This window comes from Artibeus jamaicensis, unplaced genomic scaffold (genome assembly GCF_021234435.1).
Source record: "Artibeus jamaicensis isolate MK-2021 breed Jamaican fruit bat unplaced genomic scaffold, CSHL_Jam_final contig_354, whole genome shotgun sequence".
In the NCBI taxonomy this organism is placed as follows: domain Eukaryota; kingdom Metazoa; phylum Chordata; class Mammalia; order Chiroptera; family Phyllostomidae; genus Artibeus; species Artibeus jamaicensis.
The window spans coordinates 35,051,344-35,077,245 of NW_026521803.1; the positions used below are offsets into that span (position 1 = coordinate 35,051,344).

The 25,902-nt window shown below is 40.7% G+C and overlaps 1 protein-coding gene across 4 annotated transcripts in view; it reads left to right on the forward strand.

Moving 5' to 3' along the window:
* WDR7 (WD repeat domain 7) overlaps positions 1–25,902 on the forward strand; it is a 292,206-nt gene that overhangs the window by 210,382 nt on the left and 55,922 nt on the right. For 3 of the 4 annotated variants that reach the window (XM_037151997.2, XM_037151995.2, XM_053664156.1), the window contains 4 exons: positions 899–1,016; positions 3,320–3,469; positions 3,982–4,064; positions 21,851–21,950. In XM_037151997.2, the coding sequence (XP_037007892.2) occupies positions 899–1,016; positions 3,320–3,469; positions 3,982–4,064; positions 21,851–21,950 (451 nt within the window). The remainder of the gene's footprint in view (positions 1–898; positions 1,017–3,319; positions 3,470–3,981; positions 4,065–21,850; positions 21,951–25,902) is intronic. The other variant, XM_053664157.1, reaches the window with a different exon arrangement.

Below are 25,902 nucleotides of genomic sequence, written 5' to 3' on the forward strand. Positions count from 1 at the left end.
GGCTACTTAAATGTAAGAGTTATTGACCTAGAGGGAGAAACTGCGACTGGGTCTCTTAGTAACAAAATACACCGTACATGCAGTTGATAATGTGGAGGACATGCTGCATTTTAATTATAAGTAAATACTTTTCGTAGCAGTCTGTATAAAGGAAGCTTGGAAACAAAAACATGTCATTTGTATATTGTAGGAATGGCAAAGGAATATAAATGACATCCTCATAGTTTTGAGAGATTTATGTTACCATGTTCCTGTTCTTGTGTATCAGTTGCTGTCGTGTTTTCATTAATAGTAAGTAAGTATCAGGAGAGCATACTGATTAGTGGGTTGGTTCTAAGTATTAAGTGTGGTACTGAACTAGGGATATTTTAAACTAGCAGTACTAGGGATATTTTAAACTAAAAATAGTGTACAAGCTAAAAATAGTTTTGTCATTCTTAGTTCTTGCGATAATTTCCCCGGACAGATGTGAATTTTGCTCCCTTTTAGATACGTGGCCTTAAATAAATATAGCCTGGTAATGAAGCATTATAAGCAAATTACCTTTAAGTTTTTTTAGGAAAGAAATGGAGAATGCCAGCAAAGTATTTCTTGCCTTATTCTGAGCTTGGCGATATGTATTCAGTACTAGTTCTTGATAATTTGTTAACAAGGCGTTTGTAACACTTTGGACAGATGCACATACTGTTTTCAATCTTCACGGTTAATTATTCGATTTTGTATTTGATGCCAGAACACTCTGACTCCTAATCACTGCTCATTGTTGCAAGTCCATTATATTCTAACTGTTTGAGTGCTCCCATTGACCTTGAACTGACATTATAAGCTGTGTCTAATCTTTTCAGTCTATATTTCTAATGCTTCTTTTCTTTCCTCCTTTTTTCTGATCCCTGTTTAGCATCACAATGGGGCTGCCTCTGAGCCCAGCAGCTGACTCCGCCCGCTCAGCGAGGCATGCCCTCTCGCTCATTGCCACGGCCAGACCACCCGCCTTCATCACCACCATCGCCAAGGAGGTGAGTGCAACTCCCGGGCTCCGGCTCCTCCTTTAGAGGAATTAGCTGCTACTGTGGGCTGAGGGTCTGCATCCACAAATAACCCTTCCAGTTTGTTCTCTAGCAATGCCAGTAACAACCATGTACTGAAACAAACACATCGTACCTGTGCACAGCAGTGCATTCAGTACTTTGTGCTTTTCTAGTCATTTCTTCCTAGCAGTGAATTCACTTGTAAATACTTGGCAATCACGTTTCAATCTGATATAGCAAGCTTATGCAAATTAAAATACAAGGTGGGGCTAAAGTACATTTACAGTTGTGAGTACTCCAAACACTGAGTTTATGCTTGTATTATTATTTATTAACTCTTGTACTATATTTCATATGAACAACTGTAAACCTACTTTTACCCTGCCCCCCACCCCATATATTAAAGGTCTTTACATTCTACAAACGTATCTACCTGTCATCCAAACCAAACTTCTTATTTAACACTGGCTCTCCAACTGTAAACAAAAATGTAAAAGTCATAAACTTGCTAATTGTTTTTGCTACTAGATGTCACATCTAAAGACTTGAATGCCAGTTGATTCCCACATTCCTGGTGTTCTAACTAATTGCCCACGTCTAACTAAAACCTAGTAAAGAGCAGTGAACCAGTTATAGGATCTTTCCTGTAGGTCTTACTCATGGGAGATACAGGAAGGGGTGATAAGCTCCTAAATTTTTTAAAGGTTTATTCCATTTCAGCCTGAATATTGTACAGACTTGGCGTCTGTGGGGTAAGGGCTCGGTCTGACTTGTTTTTCTGTTACCTGCGATGAATTTTTAAAATACTAAATAGATGCCTCTGCACCTGCCCTGATAACCTGAACCCTACGGGCGCATGTCTGGCCTGGGGCCATCCCTGGTAGGCATTTGGCAAATATTTGTGACGTGAAGGCTGCTAGAAGGGAATGGGAAGGGCCGAATAGCAGATGGCACAGGCTGATGTGAGGCCGCGAGACTCTGTACTCAGAGCAAAAATAAATCTGTAGACCTAAAGGTGTGTGTTTTTTGTTAAAGTGAGGTTCCGCTGTATTTAAAACATGCATATATGTATATGTGTGTTTATGTATTTTACAGATATTATACATTTATATAAAGCACAGACTTATTGGCCACGGAATTTTTGTTGCCAGTTTTTCCCATTGGTGGAATAAACACGGATAGTAATACTGAATGTGCTGAATAAGCCTTACAGCACTCTGACCACAAACACAGGTCCTAGCAATGCCAGGCATTCAACTGCCTCTTTAAAGAAGGTGAACAAGTGTTTGTGTCTAATTGTGTTTTTTAACTTAATTTGCACCGTTTACATGTATGAGTGTTCTTAAATGAACTGTTAGAACGGCTGTGCTCTGGATTTATTCTACTCTAGCATTGGTTAGAAACTAATTTTTATTTTATTTATTTTTTAAAAAAAGATTTTATTTATTTTTAGAGGTGAAGGGAAGGAGAGAGGGATAGAAATATCAATGTATGGTTGCCTCTTGTGTGTCCCCTGCTGGGAACTGGCCTGCAACCTAGGCATGTGCCCTGACTGGGAATCGAACCGTGGTTGCTTGGTTCCCAGGCCCATGCTCAATCCACTGAGCTACACCAGCCAGGGCTAGAAACTAATTTTTAAATATTTCAATGTAATACTCCCCATTCACTACCTTTTAAACACAAGTTTCCACTTCACTCAGAGTTTTGAGTAAAATACTGAAGAGTCGCCCCCTGGCTGGTCTGGGCCCATGAACCCTCTTTTTCCACTGAACCATGGAAGGTGGACAATTTGGGTTTGGGGTGGGGGCATCCACACTAAATCTGCATTGTTTACAATGCTTCTTGTTTTGGGAGGCATGTCTATTTGAATTTCCCAACTGGATTATAAAGCACCTAGAATGGAGACAACATCATTTACTATTATTACATGAAAGCAAGGGCCATCTCCGATATTTGCTGAGTCTCATAACTGCTCCCCACCTCAGCACCAAACACACCAACTTCGCAAACCTTCAGCCTGTCCTTTTTAAAGGAATGTTATGGTAATACGGTTTTAAAGTCTCCCATGCCCAGAAACTTTAAAAATTTCATCAAACAAGACTCGCCAGAATTTATATTGTACTAAATACCTTCTTTTGCAGTCAAAAGTCTTTCCTGACTCATCTCAGGAGATTTGTGCTTGTGGATTCTTTTATTTTTCTACTGTAATAAGTGAAAAATAAACCAGTGGCTAGAGATGTAAAACTCTACCAGGTGTCAGCCGCACGTGCAGCGTGGAATGTTTTCTGTAGGTCCACAGACACACGGCCCTCGCAGCCAACACCCAATCGCAGCAGAATATGCACACAACGACGCTCGCCCGCGCCAAAGGGGAGATTCTGAGAGTCATTGAAATTCTCATTGAAAAGATGCCCACAGATGTTGTGGATCTGCTCGTGGAGGTAAGAATTTCCTGTTTTGAATGATGTATCCACAGCCTAAGGTTCCAGTGCAGTATATAAATCTCTAAAGGACAGGAGATAACTGAATTGAATTAACTTTTGTACTGTTTCTGGAGCCCTTATTAAATGTCCTCAAAAATCAAAATGATTGCTGTGTCCATCTGTCATTCACATGGAATTAATTGGGCTACATTAGAGTAATTTTTAAAGGTCATGTTCTCTTGGACATCTTTCATTATAAATAAAACAGGACATACAGCGTGCTTAAATAAAAGTTACTATACTGGACATAAATATGAATAGCCTTGAAAGGAAATAAGTAGTCTTTTTATTTTATTGCACTGTCCTAGAAGTGTTTTTCACAGATAAAAGAATATCCTGCAGTTTAATGTAAATATCAAGATTAAACCGTCTAGAATTTCCATGGGCAAGTGAGGCCCTGAGTTAATCATTTAAATTTTGGAAAATTAAGTGTGTGAAGTTCATTTTCGGTTCGTGTCCTTCCTCCGCAGGTCATGGACATCATCATGTACTGCCTGGAAGGGTCTCTGGTGAAGAAGAAGGGCCTCCAGGAGTGTTTCCCAGCCATCTGCAGGTACGGAAGCCTCTGGGGGCATGCAGAACAGTTTCAGGAACAAATCATTGTTTTACACTTTGTAGTTCGTAGTCTTGCTCAGTTTACAATTAAGTTATTAATTTATATCTGCTTACTTTCCAAACCAATTTAGGGAGCCTATAATCAAAACACAACATAAAGAGGTTTCTGAAAACTTAAAAAATGAGGAAGAAATAACACCTGTTGAGTATGTCTGTGTTCTTATGTCTGTTACTCAAGTTCACATTTACATCACAAAAGGGAGAGTAAGAGGCTTCTGACTTAAAAACAAAACATAATTTGCAGTCAATAGAAATCTTTATGCCACATTTTTGTTAGTAAATTTTATTTTATTTTAAATGCACATATTTATTTTAGACAGAGGGGAAGAGGGAGAGAGAGGGACAGACACACCAGTGTGTGGCTGCCTCTCGTGAGCCCCCTGCCGGGGACCTGGCCTGCAACCCAGGCACATGCCCTGACTGGGAATCGACCCCCTGGTTCCCAGGCTGGTGCTCAGTCCACTGAGCCATGCCAGCCAGGACAGTAAATTTTTATTTATAACATAAAGACCAGCATCTGTATATTGTAGGTGTCTTGCCTATGACAAAGCAAGAAAAGCCGAGAGCAGTGAAAACTTTTATAAACAATGTTGCATATATTAACAATAACTATAAGATTTTTATATCTGTATAGCATATAATTGTTTTGAAGTGAAAAATTTTTTCAATTTCAAAATGTAGTAACATGTTTATTTTCCTTTTTAGAGTAGTTTTGGTTCTCAAAATGTTTATAGCTTGAGATACATTTTGTTAAAAATTTTCAACCTCCATGTAGTCAGTAAAAATAGTATTTAAATCTGTTGAAGATAATTGTTCTGGTAAAACAAAATCAGTTGGTCATAGATACATAACATTTTTCTTTTCATGACAAGTTCACTGATATCCTTGCTTATTTTCACCCAGTTCTGTGAGTACCTTGTAGTGAAAAGCTCTGTATTAGACTGTAAGATTCCCGAGGGCGGTGGCCTTACACTGCGCATGCTCGTGTCTTCCCTGTTCCTGAGCATTTTGACGAGCACTTGAATTAATTATACTCTGTGAGCCCTCCATGCATTTTCATACTTAGGATAGATTTTTGTTTTAGTCTCTTTCTGCCGTACACCACCCAGAGGTTAAAACACGGAGACGTGTGAGAAAAAGACTCTGTTGTCCAGGTGCCCAGATACGCGTTATCTTGTGCTGTAGGTTAGACACATTAGAATACTGTAATTCTTTAAGATCATGCCACATTATTTCTGGTTTATGTTCTTTTTGTTAAAAATTGTATTTATCAAGTTTTTCATGCAGATAGTTGACATTAAGAATTAATGTAGCTGTTACATTCCCAGTCATTTGTTCTCTAAGGAAATCTCTGGGTGCAAATGGGCTTTTGTCTGTCGCTCAGTGGAGATGTGGAAACGTTTTTATTAGGACTCACCGTACTGAATGTTAGCAAGGCACTCCCTGGAGCCCCAGTCACTGCTGTGTGAACACGCCCCCTGAAGTTCCCGGCAGGAAGCTGCTTGTGTTTGCAGGGCTGCCTTTTCCCTTTGCTGGAAGACTGCCTCCTCCCGAGCAGCATCCTTGGATCCTCAAGTCACTTTAGTCTGCTGCATGTCCACTTTCGTTTCCTAGGGTTGAGTCACTGGACAGTCAGGGTCCTGCTTCAGTGCTAAGGACGTCAGTGTCTAACCTGAATGCGCAACACCAGTATACCAGTCTTCTTTCCAATTGACAGAAAGCAGTTGTTTTTTCGTGTTTGTTTATCCATTTAATAACATTTATCGAACACCTACTGTGTGTCAAGTACTACCTGGGCCCTGCGGATACAATAATAAGTGAGATGATGTCCCGAAGAAGCACAGAGTCTAATATGGTTGGCAGTGATAAAGATAAGTAATTCCAGGCTGCTGTGTCATGTGCTGGAGTCAAATTACATGCCAGGGACAGGGTTGGGCAATAAATGGATTACTGAACGATTAAACTAGGAATTGTAAATTTGTTAAAAGGAGGATTGATACAAAAAGTTTGCATTTTCTAATCTTGTTCCCATAATCGCTTTTCTGTCAATTGTCAAAACTTTTTGTAATATCTTCTACCTAAAAATAGAAACAAGTTAGAACACATGCCCATAAAATTTGATAGACATTTTTTCTCATCATTGACCAAAACTCACTTGCCAATTCATATTAAAGCATGAGTTGATAGCAATACACAGTTAATGAAATAATATAATTATCTTTTTTACATTTATGTAACACTTTACAAAGAACCAAGTGCTTTCAAACCCATTAATCCTCAAAAAAAATCTTTAAGAAAGCATCATGTAAATCAAAATTTGGGGAGAATTAGATTGTGATATGTATTAATTAAATGACAGTGAAGTCGCAGCTTCAAGGAAAAACCCAAACCTTCCTTCCATAGTTCATTGCTTTTGCCATCCAATTTCTACCTTGTGTTAATTCATTTACCCATTCACACATACAGGGTTTGGCGAAAGTAGGTTTACAGTTGTGAGTACATGAAACACAGTTTATTTTGGTACTATTGTTAATTATTATATTAGTTTCCATATGAACAACTGTAAACCTACTTCTGCCCACCTCTACACACACACACACACACCCCCACTGGCCTTGTTCCATAGAAAATCTGAAGCAAGCCCTGCCTGGCATAGCTCAGTGGATTGAGCTCAGGCCTGCGAACCAGAGTATTGCGGTTCAATTCCCAGTCAGGGCACATGCCTGGGTTGCAGGCCAGTTCCCAGCAGGGGATGCATGAGAAGCAACCATACATTGATATTTCTCTCCCACTCTTTCTCCTTCCCTACCCCTCTCTCAAAAAATAAATAAATAAAATATTTTTTTAAAAAAAGAAAATCCGAAGCAGCTTTGAAAGTAAATATAAAATGTAAAAACATTGAGGGAATTGAGGCAAGGAAAGTAAGAGTAGGAAAGACAAGGCCAAGGTGAGTTTAGAAATTCTACATACTTGCTGAAGGTGAGCCATAAATTTCTCTAAACTTCTCAGCAGCCCGTGTGCAGCGAGGGCCAGAGTGGCAATATCTAAGTCACGCTGTCCCCATGCTGGGAATGGAAGGGCTATTCAGGAGAAACGTAACTGTGAACCGCGACCAACAAGACACCGAGAGCCCTCAGAGAGTGGACACAAAACAGGCCCAAAATTGGCTGACAGTGCAGTTCAGAGACTTTGCAACTGTCAGTGTGTCAGGAAGGAGCTCACAGATCTAAATATTCAACAGGTGAACTGAGCACACAGTTAAGAAGGTGAAATTTAAAATCAAGTACTGAGAGCTCGCTCCCTCTGGAGAATAATGGTCTCTAAGTATAGTTCCTGGACCGTCTTCCGCAGAATTACCTGACTTCCAGGCTCCACCCAAGAGCCATTACATCAGCATATAAGGGTGCCTGGGAAGCTGCATTTAACACGTTCTCCAGGTGATGCTGGGAAACCAGTACTGTAATAATCCAAAATCAAGAGCAACAAAACTCAAGTCCCTATTCTTTGTGACCGTGTTCTGTTCTGAAAAACCTGAGACCCTTGAATGCTTGTTTATTTGTATATTGAATAAACCCAAAAAAGCACCGGAAGCTAGTCCTTCAGCTCCTGCTTTCCAGGGATGCACCATTAGTTTTTAAAGACTTGCCCTTGGACAGCGTCACAGATGGCTTGCTGAAGACCGTAACTTCAGACTGTTCGTGAATCGGCTTTTACCTCAAACTCAGTGGGAGAAAACAGAACACTTAAAAGCTAGTGGAGTGGGCACATGGTCCATTTATTCCTCTCCATGTTCCAGTTTATGTCCCTCAATTACATTGCACTGCCAGAGGGCCGCATGTTCGGGCCACGTTTCTGGCCCCTTTGGTGTTGCCATGCCCGGGTCCCTACCCCACCCCCCCACCCCCCACCCCCCTTCCCACCCCGAACAATGCCGGCAGGGTGCAAACAATGCCGGCAGGCTGCGGGGCTTCCCCAGACACTGTCCCAGGAGGTGGCCGGGGCGTTTGCTGTGCGGTCCTGTGCTGTCACACTCTGGTTAGGGACTCTTCTATGAAGACACAGAAGCAACCTTTCTTTTCACTCACAATGACAGGCATTATTTTGTTCGTTTTGATTAAGGAACTTGTGTGTGTATTCGTTTCTGTTTTCCATGTAGCCAGTATTATTAAATTATTGTGTTTTGGCCATTAGGCAGCTCAAAGCCAAATTTCCTGCCTAATTTTCCTAAATTAGAGCTTACACTCCACATTCTCTTTACCTCGCCTTCACGCTGCAGGCCTGCCTGCCTTTTCTTTTTCTCTGTGACATTCGGTCAGTGTCCCCGAGCCTTTCACATAGTATGTGGATGTTTGTACGTGTGTGTACATGTATATGTTTGTGTGAAATATACACACATTTTAAATTTTATTTCATAAGCCATGGAAGCAAAAATAATTATTATTCACATAACATGAATTATGGTTTTTTTCTAAAAATAAAAAATGGTTCTTTGTCTTAACTGAAATGCCCTAGATCTTCCTGGAGTAGTTTAGGTATCTATGCATCTTTTCTATAATATAGTTAGTAAGAGATGTAAAAAACACAATTTTAACTGCTGTATAAACTTTCTAGTCATAAATTTAAGTATTTCTTAATAATTCATATTTTAGTTCTCGGGCTGTTATTAATAATATAGTGGCATCTATTAATAATATGAGAAAATTACTTAGATTTCAATACCCTTGAGCGAATGCAGTACCAGAATCCTCCAAAACACAGCTGTACAAAAACAGTTCTGCCAGATTTTCATCACTATACCAAATAAGGCTCTATTATTGCATAGGAATTAAACTGCATTCTTTTGAGAACATGATTAGCTACAAGACTTTTGCAACAGTGAATTAATTTTATGTTTATCAATAAGCAGAGTAAGAAGCGCAATAAGGTAACATTTAAGAAATTAACTCTTTAGATTTTCTCCCATATTGTTGGACTTTGCGTTGCCTCTGTGCGTCTCTTAGATGATCTTCAAAAAAGGCATCACCCAGCACAGCCCATATATTATTCTCTGAGGCAGAAGTCCAGAGGGCTCCGAGTAATTTACATTTAGTTGCCTGGACTATAAATAATGCAGCAACCTCAGTTAAAAATACCCTCGCCCTCGACACTGAGAAAGTAGAACGAACCTCTTTCAAGTCTTGGGAAAGTAAACATCACCGAAGTTTCCCCAGAATTCATTGTTAAAATTTAGCTACTAGATGTTGTATTAGTGAACTTGAATATCCCTGTGAAGTCCCTCACAGCAGACCAGCCAACACTGAGCCTGTCATGCCTGACTCAGTTTGAAGAATTAGTTCTCTTTTGGTCACCATTTAAACTCTGACTCATGTTACACTGCTACAGGTGATGCCAATACCATATGATATGAAAATACAAAAATGCACAGATGTTGCTGAGTTAAGAGAAAAGCAGCGTAGAACACACATGTGGGATATACCCTTGTTCTGCAATGAACACTTTAAGGGTTTATCATTTGTTTTGCAAAAATACTCTTTACTAATCTCAGAATGGCAAATTTCGAGCTCTTGTAAGCTACTGTTATCAAACAAAGCTCAATTAGAAAGGAAGACAAAGTACCTCTGGAAATTTGATGTGATTATAATTTAATTTCAAAATTTTTTTAGATTTTATTTATTTATTTTTAGAGAGAGGAAGGAAGGGAGAGAGGGAGAGAAACATCAGTGTGTGGTTGCCTCTTGAGTGCCCCCTACTGGGGACCCAGCCTGCAACCCAGACATGTGCTCTGACCAGGAACCAAACTGTCAACCCTTTGGTTTGCAGTCCAGCATTCAGTCCACTGAGCCACACCAGCCAAGGCTAATTTTAAATTTTAAGCTATAATTTAATTGAAATTGTAAGGTGATGGGAAAATTTGATTGCATTTGGAGATAAAGAGATTTTGTCACGGCAAAAGTTAGATATGCCTCTAAATGCATTTTTAGTCACAACACCTCAGTTATGCAGATTATAAATCACCTAAAGAAAGGAGTTTTTCATCCACTTCTTTTGTGGTGCCTTCAGCAACTAATAGAGAGTTTCATCTGGCCAAAGGCTCTGTGCCCCAGAATTCCCAGGTAGATCCTTATTTCACGCATTTTTATTCTTTTAAGTTAAGGCAATTTATTTGATGTCTAACTAAGAGTAATTTAATTTTTATGCCTTTTAAAGACTTGTCAAATAAATCCACAGATTCGGAAAACAAAAAAAGCTTTTGTGCTGGCTCTGTTCCGATTTTAGTTTAGAAACGATGAACACTCGATACAGGCGCCCCGTAACCGGGGTTGAGTAATGAGACCCCCGTGCTGCCTCATGGGTCTAGTCCTTCATTTCTTTGTAGCAAATGGCAACAGTTATTTTGCAGTGACATGGCTGCATGATTTTTATAGGATTATGAGCTATAGAATTTTGAATCTGAAAAGGACCCTGTGTTATGCCTCGCCTACTCCTGCCCTTCATTTTAGAAACAGACTAATCTAGAACAATTTTTTCATGTTTTATTTATTTATCTTTAGAGGGGGAGGGAAGGAGAGAGGGAGAGAAATATCAATGTATGGTTGCCTCTCATGCATCCCCTGGTGGGAACTGGCCTGCAATCCAGGTATGTGCCCTGACTGGGAATTGAACCTCGATCTTTTGGTTCGCAGGCCTGCGCTCATTCCACTGAGCTACACCAGCCAGGGCTAATCTAGAACATTTTTGTGCTGACAATCAATGAAAGTGAAGCCAGCTTTGCTGAACAGGTTTCTCCCCACCCTCCCCCCCACCCCGCCGCTCCAAGTTCTTGCAGGGGTGAGTGTGCACCCAGTGAATGGCAGGCAGGTGTCAGGGGGCACACAAAGCTGTACCGTGTCATCGGAGGACAGGATTACGGCTGCGTTCCAGGCGCAGGCTGCTTCCTTGCTGCCTCCTTCATTCTGTCCTTCATCACCACCTCTTGGCTTCGCCCTTTGGAGAAGCCTTCTCTCGCTTTTGTCCTGAACTGCTCTCTGTGGTGCCTCTTCCTCGGCCCAGCAGTGTGCTCTGGCATCTCATTAAAACCTCTTCCTCCCCTTGCATCTCTTCTGCCCGCTCTCAAGTCCCTCCTTTCTCCTCCCGCAGGAAACGGAGTCTGCACTCTGCCCACTCTGTCGCCTCCTGCGCCCTCTTGATCTACTGAAACCCGATCTCGGTCCCTCTTATTTCACTAATATCTGTCCCTCCAGTTAACAATATTTTGATTGTCAAATGCTTTTCAGACTATAGTGTTGTGGTTCTCAAACTTTTGGGTCTCAGAACCTTTTCAAAATTGAAGATCCTAAAGAGGTTTTTTTTTTTTTTTAAATTTATAAAGGTTGTATCTAGAGGTTTTTAATAATTAGAAGTTAAAACTGAGAAATTCTTAAAATCTTCATTGATTTATTTCAAATAATAGTGAACTGGATTCACTTTGATATAAAAACATTTTTGTGAAAAATAACTACCTGCCAAAACAAAAGAAAATACTGAGAGAAACAGGATTGTTTAACATTTTTGCAGATTTCTTTAATATATGGCTTAATAGAAGACAGGTGGAATTTCATATCTGCATATGTCTTTAATCTGTTCCATATGTTGTTTTATAGTTTAATTGTATGGTGGAAATCTGGTCTCACATAGATATATAATTGAAAAAGGAGGAATGTTTCAAGAGCTTTTGAAGGTAATTTTTCATCTTCTTTGGTAGTTCACCAAAACTCAACATGTGGTCGTTTCTTTAAAGGTTAGTTGCAGTGTGGATGTTCGATCTTAATGAACTTTTCACACTGTTGTATTCAGTCCTCTGGAGTATCTTGCACTTCCAGTGGGTCTTTTGCCCATGTGTGATTTTGTAGCATTTTCTTAGGCATTAAAGTTGGCTTGGTGGCGAGAGAGTGATAAATTAGAGAAATGTCATGACACCATGATAAAAGGACGTCCAGGACACATAGAAGGGTCCTAGGCGATGTGATAGGAGGGACAAAAAGAAGGAGCTGGCATTTGTGCACAGGAGGAAACAGGGGACTTGGCGATGTGTTAGCTGAGTTTTAAAAAGTGAGTCGTTTTTTTATCATGCAGACAAACCCTTCTGATTCCAAAATCGGAGTGATTTCCATATGCAAAATTGGCAGTCATTGAATGAAATACTATATTAAATGCAACTGTCACTCTGACTACTGAATTAGTGATCACTTTGAAAAGTTATAGTATTGCATAGTTTGCTGCCAAGAATAAAGATGTTCTCCAACAATCTATGCACAGACCTGAGCAATATATTTAATGGCTCATCAACTTGGGCTTCTTAGTAGAAATAAGCAATCCAGTAGTAGTACTAGTGGTGGTGGTGGTGGTGGTAAGGAGGGACTTAAGTTAAAGGACTTCTAACTTTTTCTAATGCACTGTAAATGGAGAAATCAGTGAATTTTTGGTGGAAAAATGGGACCTCTACTGAATGTCAGTGCTATTAACATTGAAATTTGAAGTGTTTTATATGGTTTTGCTAGACTTAACTGATTATTTCTCAATTTACCTTTGTTGGGAACTTCTTAGTATGATTTTACATGGAAAATGTAGTTTATATTAAGACACTTTTTTTCACTGGTGTCCTCTAACCGTGATTATTGCTACCGATAGTTGGTCACACTAAGGAACTAGACATGTGACTGCTGTAGCAGGGGTGTCCCGGCTTTTGGCGTCTCTGGGCCACACTGGAAGAAGAAGAGCTGTCTTGGGCCACAACTTAAATATATTGCATCACATAATTACAAAAACATCTCATAATATTTTAAGTAAATTTATGATTTTGTGTCGGGCTGCATTCACAGCCGTCCTGGGCCACGTTTGAGACCCACGGGCCGTGGGTTGGACACCCCTTTGTACAGATACTAAAAAGATTGAGGTCAGTCCATTTCTACCAATGTGGAAAGACATCGGTGAGAGAGAAATTTAAAGAGGAACTAGCAAAGTCTCAGAAGAGTATGTAAAATAAAATAATTTTTTAAGAAAAATATTATATGTAAGGATGGATACTCAGGCACGTACATGTGTATGTATGAGAAAGAAAAATCTGGTGATACCCCAAAGAGTTTCTCACGGTCACTGGCATAGTGGAGGGGATTAGTGGTAAAGGTATCTTTCCTTTCTTAGCTGCTTAATTTTCTACATTCTCTGTGTTTCCCTTTTACAATGAGTGTGTATATTCCTTTAATAATAATTGTGTAATAGATGGCTAAAGAAAACAGTATTAAAATAAAAAGAGAACCAACTGTATGGGAAAACATTTGCCAGTGATACCTCAGACAAAGGTTTAATCTCCAAAATATACAAAGAACTTACACAACTCCACTCTAAGAAGACAAGAAACCCAATTAAAAATGGGAAAAGGACTTGAACAGATACTTCTCCAAGGAGGACATATAGAATATCCAGAGACACATGAAGAGATGCTCAGTATCACTAGCTATCAGAGAGATGCAAATTAAAACCACAATGAGATACCACTTTACACCAGTCAGGATGGCTATCATAAAGCAACAAACAACAAGTGTTGGAGAGGTTGTGGGGAAAAGGGGACTCTAGTTCACTGTTGGTGGGATTGCAGACTGGTACAACCACTATGGAAAACAGTATGGAATTTTCTAAGGAAACTAAAAATGAATATGCCTTTTGACCCAGCAATTCCACTGCTAAGAGTGTATCCTAAGAACCCTAAAACACCAATCCAAAAGAACCTATGCACCCCAATGTTCATAGCAGCACAATTTACAATAGTCAAGAGTTAGAAGCAACCCATCAGTAAATAAATGGATCCAAAACTATGGTACATTTACACAATGGAATTCTACGCAGCAGAAAGAAAGAAGGAGCTCATACCCTTTGCAACAACATGGATGGAACTGGAAAGCATTATGCTGAGTGAAATAAGCCAAGAGGTGAAAGACAAATACCATATGATCTCACATTTAACAGGAACCAAACAACAAAACAAACAAGCAAGCAAAATATAACCAAAGACACTGAAATAGAGAACAGGCTGACAGGGACCAGAGGGGAGAGAAGAGGGAATTTCAGGGGAAAAGGGAAAGAATTCACAGGAACGAGTATGGAGGACACATGGACCAAAACTAACAGAGGTAGAAATGGGAGGGAAGTGGGGAACACTGGAGGGGTGGGCTGGGATGGGAGTAAAAGAGAAAACTGTACTTGAGCAATAATTTTTAAAAATTTTATTAATCACAAAAAGTAATTGCGTAATAGAATAATTCAAATGAAAAAAATAAAAAGTAGTCATTGGGAAAACATTAAACCTATAAATAAGTTATTAAAAAATTCAAGGTAAAATAAATACTTAAGCTTTTGAACAAATGGAAAAAAATCTAGACAGAAGAGTTCAAAGTATTTTCAGAGATAGTTTCTTTTCTTAAACTTTGTTATTATGTAGACAGACTGATTGATTCTGCTTTTCAAATAAAAGGCTGAATCAGCTCAGTTCGCCCTAAATGGGCACTTAAAATCCGGTAAGGAGATGAACACAGCCTACTTCAGACCAGCGCATGAGCTCATTTTTCAAAAAACTTCTCCCACCCTGCGGTTCGTTCCTATCCCAGATGGTGACAACAATAATGAGTGTAAAACAGCTCTGGTCCTAACTTCCAGTAAAATTCTCAGATTAGTCACCATTTCACAGTACACTTTTTATAACAGGTCATTTCAGATGTCACTCTTTACTCTTGTCCGTAGAAGCACCTCTAAAAACGCCCCAAAGATAGCTCTTTCAGTATTAAAGTTCCTCATATTAAAAAAAAACAAAACTCCAAAGCTTCCAGGGGTATTTCATTGCACTGTATAACAGAAAGAGTATTTACTGTTTAGACTGATTGAAATGATATAGCAAAGAGTTTCAAACCCAAATCCATATTTTTGTATCAGCAGCTTTAAGCTGAAACTAAAATCATTTGCATTTGTTATCAGGACATATCCACGAATCACAAGTATTTAAGAAATAAGCAAGTTTAAAATATTTGGGGGCATTTATTTTCTTTCTTTATTAGCAGGTTATTAGTTACCATTTATTTACCCCAGGTAAATAGCCAATTAACTAGCCAGTGTAATATCCAATACATTTTATTTATTCCTTTTTTCAGAGGTACAAAACATTTTGGTGGCGATGATGCCATTAGGGCGATAGCTGCCAAAGTCTGCGTGAACTCACTATGGTAAGGCTTCCTGTGTGCCAGGCACATTGAATCCTCACAGCAAATTTAGTCCGCACTGCCGTCCTCCTTTTACACAAGAGGAGACTGAGACACAGGCAAGTTAAGAAACTTGCCCAGGGTCACACAAAGTGGCAGCAGAGCCCTATTTTTCAGAGCCCTGAAAAATAGGAGACCTATTTTTCAGTCACCACAGAGTACACTCTCAATATGCAGTGTTTTTCTTGCTGCTCCCTGTATAGCCTAAGAAGTGTTTCCAATTCTCCTACAAACACACCAGCTACGGTGTGCCCATGGCAAGTTTTTTTTTTTTTAGAAGTAAAGTACTGTAATCCACCTATTAAATACTCACAAGTGTTATTCAGGAAATATCCATTGACCACCTGTCTACATTGTGTTAAGTGCTTAAGTCACCTGCATTTCTCCAGACCTGTTGAGCACCCTAGCAGCCAGAGGCCTGACGTTCTCGTGGGTGTGTACAGACACGTTCTGTGCAGTGCCTTCTCCTTTTCAAATGCTCCCCCTCAGTTGTCGCTGCGGCATCTCTGAGGGCTGTCGACCATTGTCCCGAGACCAAGGGCCTGGCCTCTCACATGGTGGCCCTCAGCCAAGCTCTTTGGCAGCTCGTACTGGCCAGCAAGGCCCATGGGGTTGGTAACGTCACCGCTACTTTCTTGTGTTCAGAGCGACTCGTACACCGCTCCATTACAGGGGCCCGCCGTTCTTTCCTGCAGAACAGGTTTGCCTGTGTTTCGGGCTCAGCTCTTGCCGTGGGTTATGGGGAACCCATCATGGACAGTGAGGAGATGCACAGTGAATAAAGGATGCACTGTGTTGACTACATTGTAAATAACGTCTGTTCACATTGGTAAACCTGAATGTATATTCTGCAGAGTGTAATGAAGTGAATCAGTCTAAAAAGTTATTCTATACAAATTGTAACAAAAACACAATACCATTTTTTTCTTCATATTGACCACACAAAAAAAAGTGAAAAGTTTGCTAATACCAAGTGAGGGCGCTCTTTTACTTCAGTGGGAATTGGAGGTATTTGGGCATTGGCTATCCAAATTTAAAATGTGTGTCTGCTTTAAATCAGAATCTTGCTTTGGGCAATGTACCTATAAGAACACTCCCTGGGTATGGAAGACCCATGTGCAATCCAAGTTAAAGGTCTCTCAGGAAGGGAATAGTGAGATAATGCATGGAATCGTGTGTATACCGACGTCAGGGGATGTTCCAGGAAGTACCGAGGGAAGAAAAGTCAGTTGTAGAATAATATGTGTAATATCATTCCTTTTTTGAAATAAAACTTAAAAAGTGCTCTAGAAAGGTCCACCAGATTGCTAAAGGTAGTTAACCCTTGGAGAGGAGGGTGTATGAGAAATAAGACTGACTTTTTACTAGGTACACGGTGGTGCTGGTTGTTTACCAGCACATACTGCCTTAATACCTTTGTAACAAAAAGAACCAGAAGTTTGCGAACCATTTTAAATCAATATCAAGAAATTCTGAAAGGAACTCAAGAATTACTTCTAATACTCAGTTACTTGTGAAAATACATATGCAAGTACTTGGGGCGGTGCCTGATACAGGGTCAGTACTCAGTAAATATCAGCTGCAAGTAGTTGTAGTTAGTGAGTTGAAATAGTTGTAAATAGTTAAAGTTCATACATGCTGTTCCCTACATCCTTGGATTTCATGTCCACCTGGAGGTGAACTTGGGTTAGCTGGAGAGTGTTTCTTGTTGCATTTTAATGCTCATCAGTATGAAATGCAGTAGTAACTCACCATCCTAAGACTATCACAGATTACCGAAGTCACAGTTAAGAAAGTGCTTTTACAGGTTCCTTTCTCTGAAATCATATTTCTGCCAAGAGTTGCGTGTTTCCCTTAACTGTATTTTTCCAAGATAACTTTCAAATTTCACGCTAATTTTCTCTTCTTTGAGGGCCGTTTTTACTAAAGGTTTTAAAAGGTCATCGGTTCAAGGGAGAGTGTGAAAGAAAGTACCCAAGTTATTTAGAGACTCAGGAATTGGTGCTTGGCAGACTGTCAGGGAAGTGATTTGCAGGAGGCTCCTGCGCCAGATGGGCTCCACACACATTGTGTTTCCCACCATAAGCCCCCCACGGTGAGGTCCTCCTGAAGAGCTGAAGTCACAAACCTGGCTTTGGAGCAATAAAACAACCGATGCTGATCTTTAAAATGACTGATAAGTGGCTATGTCTTTTCACTACATTTTATGCGATCATATGTACATTGAAATTTGTGTTTGGTGATATAAATATCTGGCGAATTCTCAGAATAATTTTCATTCCCAGGACCACATTTATACTGAAAAAAGTATGTACTTTATTGTATTGATCATTATTTTGACTACATTTACCTTTTTGAGTTTCAGCCTAAGTAATACTTCCTAGTTCCCTAAATTGAAGGAAGTAGTGTCCACTTATGCACCTGTCGGTCTCATGGCGTGTCCCGAGACTTCAGGGCCCGTCACAGGTCTGTTTTGTAAGTCGGAAATGGTCTGCGTTGTTGAAAACACATTTTTAGGGAAAGTTCTGTTGCTTCATTTTTGCCTCACTTTTTTGCAGTTTTGTTTTCTTTGTTGTTCGTCTGAATTATTCACTGGTCTTCAAATTTGATATGTCTGTCCAGTAGTCATTGAAACATAGTGTAGTATTTTGAATTCAACTTGAATGCTGTATCCTGTTTGCTTGGACCGTATTTTTATATTCACACATTGAAACAAAAGAGGAAGTGTCAGTGGAGGGAAACAAGCAATAAGCAAAAAAAATCACTGTTTACTATCTCAGTGATGATGGGCACTTTAATACAGAAAAGCAGGATGCTGGGTTAGAGTAATAGGGGCGGGGCAGCTGTATTAAGCAGGACGGCCCACAGGGTTGCTTTTATCAACATAACTAGGGAACAGAGACCTAAATGAGGTGAGGGCCTGAGCCAAAGAGATTCTGGGAAAATGAGATTTTCAAGCAGAGGGAGCAGCAAGTGTTAAAGTCCCACCATAGGAACATTCTTGGCATAGTCAAGAAAATACGAAATCAGCATCCGCAGAGCAGATCAGGCAGAGGAGAGAGGAGATGGTCCAAGAACTGCTGGAGCCACATCGGGTTTGGGAGGACGACTGTGAGCATAGGGGAGGTGATCTGGGTTAAAAGGATCGCTCTGGATGTGTGTAGGCCAGAGAGAAAATGTGGAGACCAGAAACTTCAGAGTTTCTGGGGGTACCCTGGCTGTTGTGGCTCAGTTGTTGAGTGCTGGCCTGAGAACCAAAAGGTCACCGGTTTGATTCCCAGTCAAGGCACATGCCTAGGTTAGCAGGCCAGGTCCCCAGCAGGGGGAGCTTGAGAGGCAACCACACATTAATGTTTCTGTCCCTCTCTTTCTTCCTCCCTTCCCCTCTCTAAAAATAAATAAGAAATAAAATCTTCTTTAAAAATCTACAAAATTTCTGGGTGAAGACCACTCTAACCCTGTGTTGCATCAGTATTCAATTCCACTTTCTTCTTCTTTCACGTACATGTGTGGTAATGTTCCATCTAACGGTGGTGGGCTGAGTAGAGAGGAAGAACCATTGTTCTAACTGGAATGTAGCAAAAGGATTCTCGCCAGGCTGTTGCCCGAGAAATGCTCCCCAGGTGACATGTTATCAATACAGCAAATGGGAGACTGAGATGCCACCCCCATCAGGCTCGGCGCACACTTGAACCCCTTCTCTGAACACCCTCGCCCCAATTTTGGAGGAATTCAAGACCTTCCTGTAGGAACAGGTCAAAACTAGAATAGTCTTGTTCTGGCTGGTGTGGCCCAGTGGATTGAACGTGGGCTGTGAACCAAAGGGTCACCAGTTTGATTCCCAGTCAGGGCACATGCCTGGGTTGTGGGCCAGGTCCCCAGTGGGGGCCACATGGGAGGCAACCACACACTGATGTTTCTGTCTTTTTCTCCCTCCCTTTCCCTGTCTCTAAAAATAAATAAATAAAATATTTTTAAAAAACTAGAATAGTCTTAAAAACCAAAATGGATCCTCCTCGTCAATCCATTGATAACTTGGAGGCTATGAATAAGTAATGCGTATCTCACCATCCTTAATCTTGACAGCCCCCCCAATGGAGAAGTGTAGTCAAGGGTGTGGGGGGCTCCGGATACCCTGAGCAGGCGCACTGCAGCCAGTCCCCAGAGTGGATGCGTGTGAAGTAACAGCATATAGAATGGACTCATTCTTTTTTGTTAAAAGAGACACTGTTAGCGAAATAAACAATTTGACAAGAAGTCCAGCATTCAAAACATGCCATAAGACCTTGCCTGTTCCGACTGCTCTAAGATGCTGGTTGGAAGTATCAGTCTAGTGTAAATTGCAAAGAACAAAAAACGCCAACCTGTACGATATGTTCCCTCCAGACAGACTTGGGATTTGACCTTGTCTCTCCCATTAATGATGGTGTTTGCAGGTGATACAGAAGGATGGGGTTGATGTCCAGAACATAGGAAATGGTCAGCGTGGCAAAACTTTTTAGACACTAAATTTAACTAAGTAAAATTTTGTCCACATAAATATATTTTACCAGCGGTTGTTTTGAAAGAGGATTATTTTGAGCGATAATTACAGTCACATTTAGCAAAAGGATTTTGGCAATATAGCTGTTACATCTGTGCAATCTTAATAACAGATTTTTTTAAATAGCTCTGGAAATTTTATTTTCCTGTGGCTATTAAAATGCACAGAGTAAACATTTGTTAGAACAATTGTTCAATGTTATATTCCATGTTCATGTAAGGGTATCAGTTGTGTGTGCTTATGTGTGCATAGGAACAGATGTAGGTGTGGACACCATGATGCTCAGTACGTAGACCATGGTAATTATTGAAAAGCAAAATAGAAATCATTTTCAGCGCTTTGAATGCTGATCCTTGTGTTCTGTAGTGAGGTAGATAGGAAGCTTCAGCAGGAAAAGCTTTGGGGAACATTTTACTAACCACTAATGGGGGAAGCTTTCTGCATCAGGAGCCTTGGTACCTTTCCCTCCCTCGAACTATAGCAAGAGGACATCACACACTGTGTCCAGCAAATCCCAGCAGGCTGTCCTGAAGTAGTGTCTTCTGAGCGACTACACAGGACGCATTAATCTCCCACAAAAGAGGAAGGAGACAAGTCAGTGGACAAAAGTATTGTTGAATCTGTTACTTAGTAATAAGTAGAAAACAAAAAGCTTAAAAACAAATACTTTTCCAGATACGTGAAATATGTATGAATGTCGTAATGTCTAATAATACCAAAATGGCTTTGTCAGAAGGTCCTCGGGACGCTCACATTTAAACATCTTGCCTTTGTCACTCTCAGCCTCTCCTCCCAGAATTTCAGAAACGTGATCCCTGCCCCAGTGGCTTTTAACTTTTTATCGGTCTCTAGGAAGCATTAGAGGATGGCATTTCTTTTCCATCATCTGTTTTACCTCCCCACCCCATGTTTTAGAAAATAATAACAGAAAAGTTACTGAAGTGTTCTGGTAGTAAGGAAACAAAGATTAAGAACGAAAGGCCAGGCGTGCCTAGACCTGATGCAGTGTTCTCGTCTTCCCGGACGAGGTGACGGGAAGGTGTGTTCAGAACTCTTGGGGAATATATAATCATACCTTATTTAGGCTTCTAATAAGTTTTATTCTTACTTCCCAGGCCCTTGCCCTATGGCCATGATATCATTATGACAAAGCCTAGACCAGGAATTCAAACACTTAATCCAGCCATGAAAATAAATCTAGAAATAAAGATAAATAAGTAAAAATAACCTCTCATAACCTTCGAACATTCTCCCTAAATCCTTTTTTGTACGATGCCAAATAAGCACCAAGTGCTACCGGTAGTCACACCTGTCATTTGGATAAACTGGTAAATGTGCGAAATGTAGGAAGTTTCCTGGATAGCTTTTTTCTGGTGGCAACTTTCTAATTTCATTCTACATTATTGATGTGAACTTAAGCATAACATTTATGTAGCTTTTATATGATTGTTCTGCTAAAAAGTATATTTTACTCATTAATACTATATAAACCATGATTAATACTATATAAACCATGTAAGCCTTTTCATTTTTTCCATTTCTGTTCAAATAGAAATATTTGCGTAGTAGTCAGTGTAGCAAAACTAAGTGTTCATATTTAATTATTTTTGTATTTATTTCTTGTTGCAAAATTTAAGGATGTTTGTTATAATGAAATTGTTTTCCATTGAAGATAATTATTAAGAGGTCTAAGTGGTCTTCCACATCATTTTTCTTTCAGTTGATTTTAAGAATTACTAAAATGCAACATTTTTGAAAAACCTCAATGTAGTAACTATAGATAGACACTTTAAAATACATATGTCAGAGCTTTAACCCTTGAACAGTGTTGCTCTCTACCTCCAGGTGCAGGTCATCTCACTTGTTTGTTTGTTTCTGTTCAAACGTTCATCTCAGGTTCTACATGGTCAGCTACTACGAGCGGAGTCACAGGATCGCAGTGGGGGCACGCAGTGGCTCAGTGGCCCTGTACGACATCCGCACTGGAAAGTGTCAGGTAAATTAATCATTACGCCTTCCTCTCCATAGACTGGGAGCTGGGGAAAGGAGCGTGAGGCCAGCACGTCAGCAGCGGACGTGCCGAGCTGCTGGAACGTTGTGGATAATGCTAAAGGGATCAATAGTTCAATGAAGGACTCCAGGAATATAGAGCCCTGCCGTCTTTATTGAGAGGGAACGAGGGGCTGCCACAGATGGGTCACAGCAGAGCCCAGAGTAAGGTGACTCTTCTCACAAACCACCGCGCAGTAGGTCTTTTCTTCTTTGAAAAACGTTTCTGATTTTATTGCTTATTTTTGCCATGTGTTTCCTGAATAAAAGTTTGGTGGCACATGATGATAGTTAATGGCTAAGTAAAAATTTTCTAAGTAAAATAGCAAAGTTGGGGAAATGACATCACAGTACCATTTACTGTGAGTCTATAAAATGCAAGCCTTTGCTCTGTTTGAAATACGATATTTGCATAACTTTTTTTAAACTCTTTTAATGCCTCTGTGACACTTTGTGAAAAAGTCGTGGTATCGATCTTAATCACTTGATTCTCAAAACAGACCAGCTGGGTAGACAGGGCAAGTCCAGCCCCACCTCAGACGTCAGTGAGTCAGAGGTCTGAGACTTCGAGTGTGTGTCCAGTCACACTCCGAGCAAACGGCAAAGCCAGGGCGAGGCTCCCCTATGGTCCTGGCAAATTCATAATGTTCATCGATAAGTAACTCTGGGTCATAACTTCCTCCGTTTCATTGTAGCATTTATCAGTGCTGATATATTCAACCACAGTAGGAGTTACGTTTAACTGTATTAGACTGATATCGTCAACTGTGTTAGGAATTTCCCAAAGAAATGTGAAGAAATTCATAAGGATGTAGCTAAAATTTTAAACTCTTAAATTAATAAACAGTTAGTTAATTCTTCAGAAGCTTCCCTGGCTGCTTTCCATGGCATGGTTCTCACAGATGGTAACAGGTGTTGGGGGGTAAGAGTTTCAGGGGCCAGACAAGGGCAGAGGCTGCCGTCCGAGTGCTTCTCTTTGTGGGCCTCTCAGAGTCTGTACGGTGTGAACATGCGTGTCCTGGGCCCGCGTGGAGCACGCACCACTCATATGTAGCTGCTACGTTTTGTTTGTGTTTTCCTAAGACATTAGGTCCTCATTGGTGACCAGGTTTAAAATACTTTGAATACTTGCTTAAAAATTATGTCACATGTTGTGTATAATATTCTCTCCTAAGAAAGAGAGATTCTTGAAATAGCATTTTCAGAATTTCTTTTGGTAAGACAGTTTTTTAAAAAATGGAGTATATCATTACTAGCAGACTGGAGAGAAATAAACCGCAAGCATCTACAAGGTACAGAAAAAGTAGAACTAGGGGACCTTTTCGAGCTTCTTTACAACCAAAGTGTGGGAGTCACAGAGGAGTGTGTCAGCGGGCAAGACGCGGGTGCTACCCGTGGAGGAAAGCACGGAGCCCCAGGAGCACAGAGGGTGAGGGGAGCAGCCCAGAACGAACAAGAAAGTTCCAGACTCTGCTACCCATGCGTTTCTTTGCAGTCTCCTTCCTGCTAAGGGGTCTCAGCGAAGATCTTAGTAAAATGCAAAACACACGAGTAATTTGAATGTCTTATTCTTTTTCACTGAGTTACTTGAGATGCCCTTCCCAGACATTCTTTCTTAACGGGGATGTGTAAGGTCATGTATGTTTTGTTTCATTTTCTGTGTATATTCCATGTCATTTTCTGTGCACCATTTTAGTGCATTGGACATTTTTGTGTCCCGTGGTTTTTTTCTACCTCAGCTTCTTGATTTTGATCCGCAAAGTTGTCATCAGTGCTACATGACTGTATCATCTTTGCCTCCCAGTTCTGTTTGAAACTGAAGCTTAGCCTCTTCTCTCATTATTCAGAACCTGGAAACAAGGCCAAATCAGTAAAATCAAGTTGAACTACTTTGGCCAGTTACCGGTGATACCCAGTGCCAATAAGCTCTTAGGGGACAATGATCCTCAATCATTTACAGTATCCGTGTTGTAGTATTTGAAATAAGTGAGACAACAGTTGAATCAAAATACACAGCTGCAGTTGGCATGTTTGGGAATGATGTTGTAGAGGTAAATCAAGAGGCTAGGGGCTTTGACCCAGGACTCAGGAAAGCATTTCTTGAACTAGGTCTTGGACTCAGTTGGCAGAGACAGTGGGACATTTTTCCTAGAATGAACAAACACACAGAGATACGCCATGAAAACTGTAGGAGATAAATTCACTGGGCTTTAGGGGTGGGTTTTCAATTAGGTAGAAAGATCAAGCATAACCACCTAAATGGGAGTCATCGGAGGGGAAAATCGGCTGTGGCCCGTCCAGGGTGCGGGGCTGAGAGAGCAGCCTCGGGCCCAGTGAGCGACTGGAGGGCGGTCATGTGGGGTCCCTGCTGTCCTTAGGTTGTTGGTGAAGGACGGAAGGGAAAACTCAAATCCCTGTCCCTTGCCTTTTGCACTGGCTTCTCCCTTAAAAAAAAATCATTTTGTTTTAACCTCTTCTTCCTGAACAAGAATAGGAGACCACACAAAGCCACAGGACACATGGGCATATCTGTCTGGAACGTGAATTTTACCTCCATCAAGGGTCCGCTCACTGTGCCCAAGTCTGCCTGCCACCTGTCGTAGTAACAAAAATTTTGCTGGAAACTGCCGACTCACTTGGGGACTGTCTGTGGCCCCCCTGTCACTGCAGTGGCAGCACTGAGTTGTGACTAGCAGCGACCAGATGTGGTCCCCAGAGTCTAAACTGTTACTCTACGGCCCTTTACAGAGAAAGTTCGTGGATCCTTGACACAGATGGTTGAGGAAGTAGAATTAACTAATTTAAATGAAAATTAGTTACAACAGTATCGTGTAATATATTGCAGAAGAATAATTAGAAATTCACATGGCTTGAATTCCATCTTCACCACTTACTAATTTTATAACCTTGGGGCAGTTTCGTAACTTCTGAGCTGAAGTTTCCTCACTGTAAAACGGGATAGAAAAGGTGCCTGTTATTGTGAGAAATAAGATGATCTATGTGAAATTGTTAGTACAGGGCCTGCTCTGTAGTTAGTATTCAGTAAATGTTGGTTAATGTCATGTCACAGTGATCTTGGAGGTATATTACATTGCAACGGCATTATATTAATTTTAAAGATACACCATGAGCCCTCGGGATGTTTTAGGCTCACAGTGCTCAGTCGGGCGCAGGAGGGGCGCAGCTCTGCCTGGGGCCATGGGCAGATTGCTCTGTGAAGACAGCTCTGGCCTGTGGTGTTAAGCTGAATCTCTACTGATTATGGAAATGAGAAACTTTGATGCAGTTCAGTAGTTAAAGTCCTGCTGTGCCACTGACTGTGTTTTCGCTTGGCGGCTGCTATTTCAGAATATACATGGCTCAAATTTTGCTTAATTAAAAACAACAACAGCAAAGTAACTCCCTATAAAGTACTGAAATTCTGTTGGTAGGCAGCGTTCTCAATAAGCAGGCTGCTTCAGTTCCAGGAGTCCTTAGAGCTACAGATACGAGTTTGGTGACATCAGCAGCACAAGTCCTCCCTCCGGTAGATTCGCCTCTGGTTGGGCAGACCTGACGGCCGCCTGGCTCATTTCCCACCCGGGCCGAACGCCTTCTGTGTGATAAACAACCGTAGGCTCCAGCAGGGCTCGCCCAGGCCCCCGCTGCTCCTTTTCCTGACGCCCTCTGTCACTGGGAGGCGTCTGATTCACTTCAGTGAATCTGGGCACTTATCTTCTTGCTTTTGACATAGTGCAACACTACAAAAAAGGCAGCGAAGTACAAGAGGAAGGAAGTGTGGCTGATGTCTTACCTAAATGCTAAATTATTAGAAGAACTTTATTATTGAAAATGTAAGTAAGTTCCTTAAAGAAGTCTCTTTTAAAGCCCCACATTTTCCAGTTCCTGGTGCATAGTAA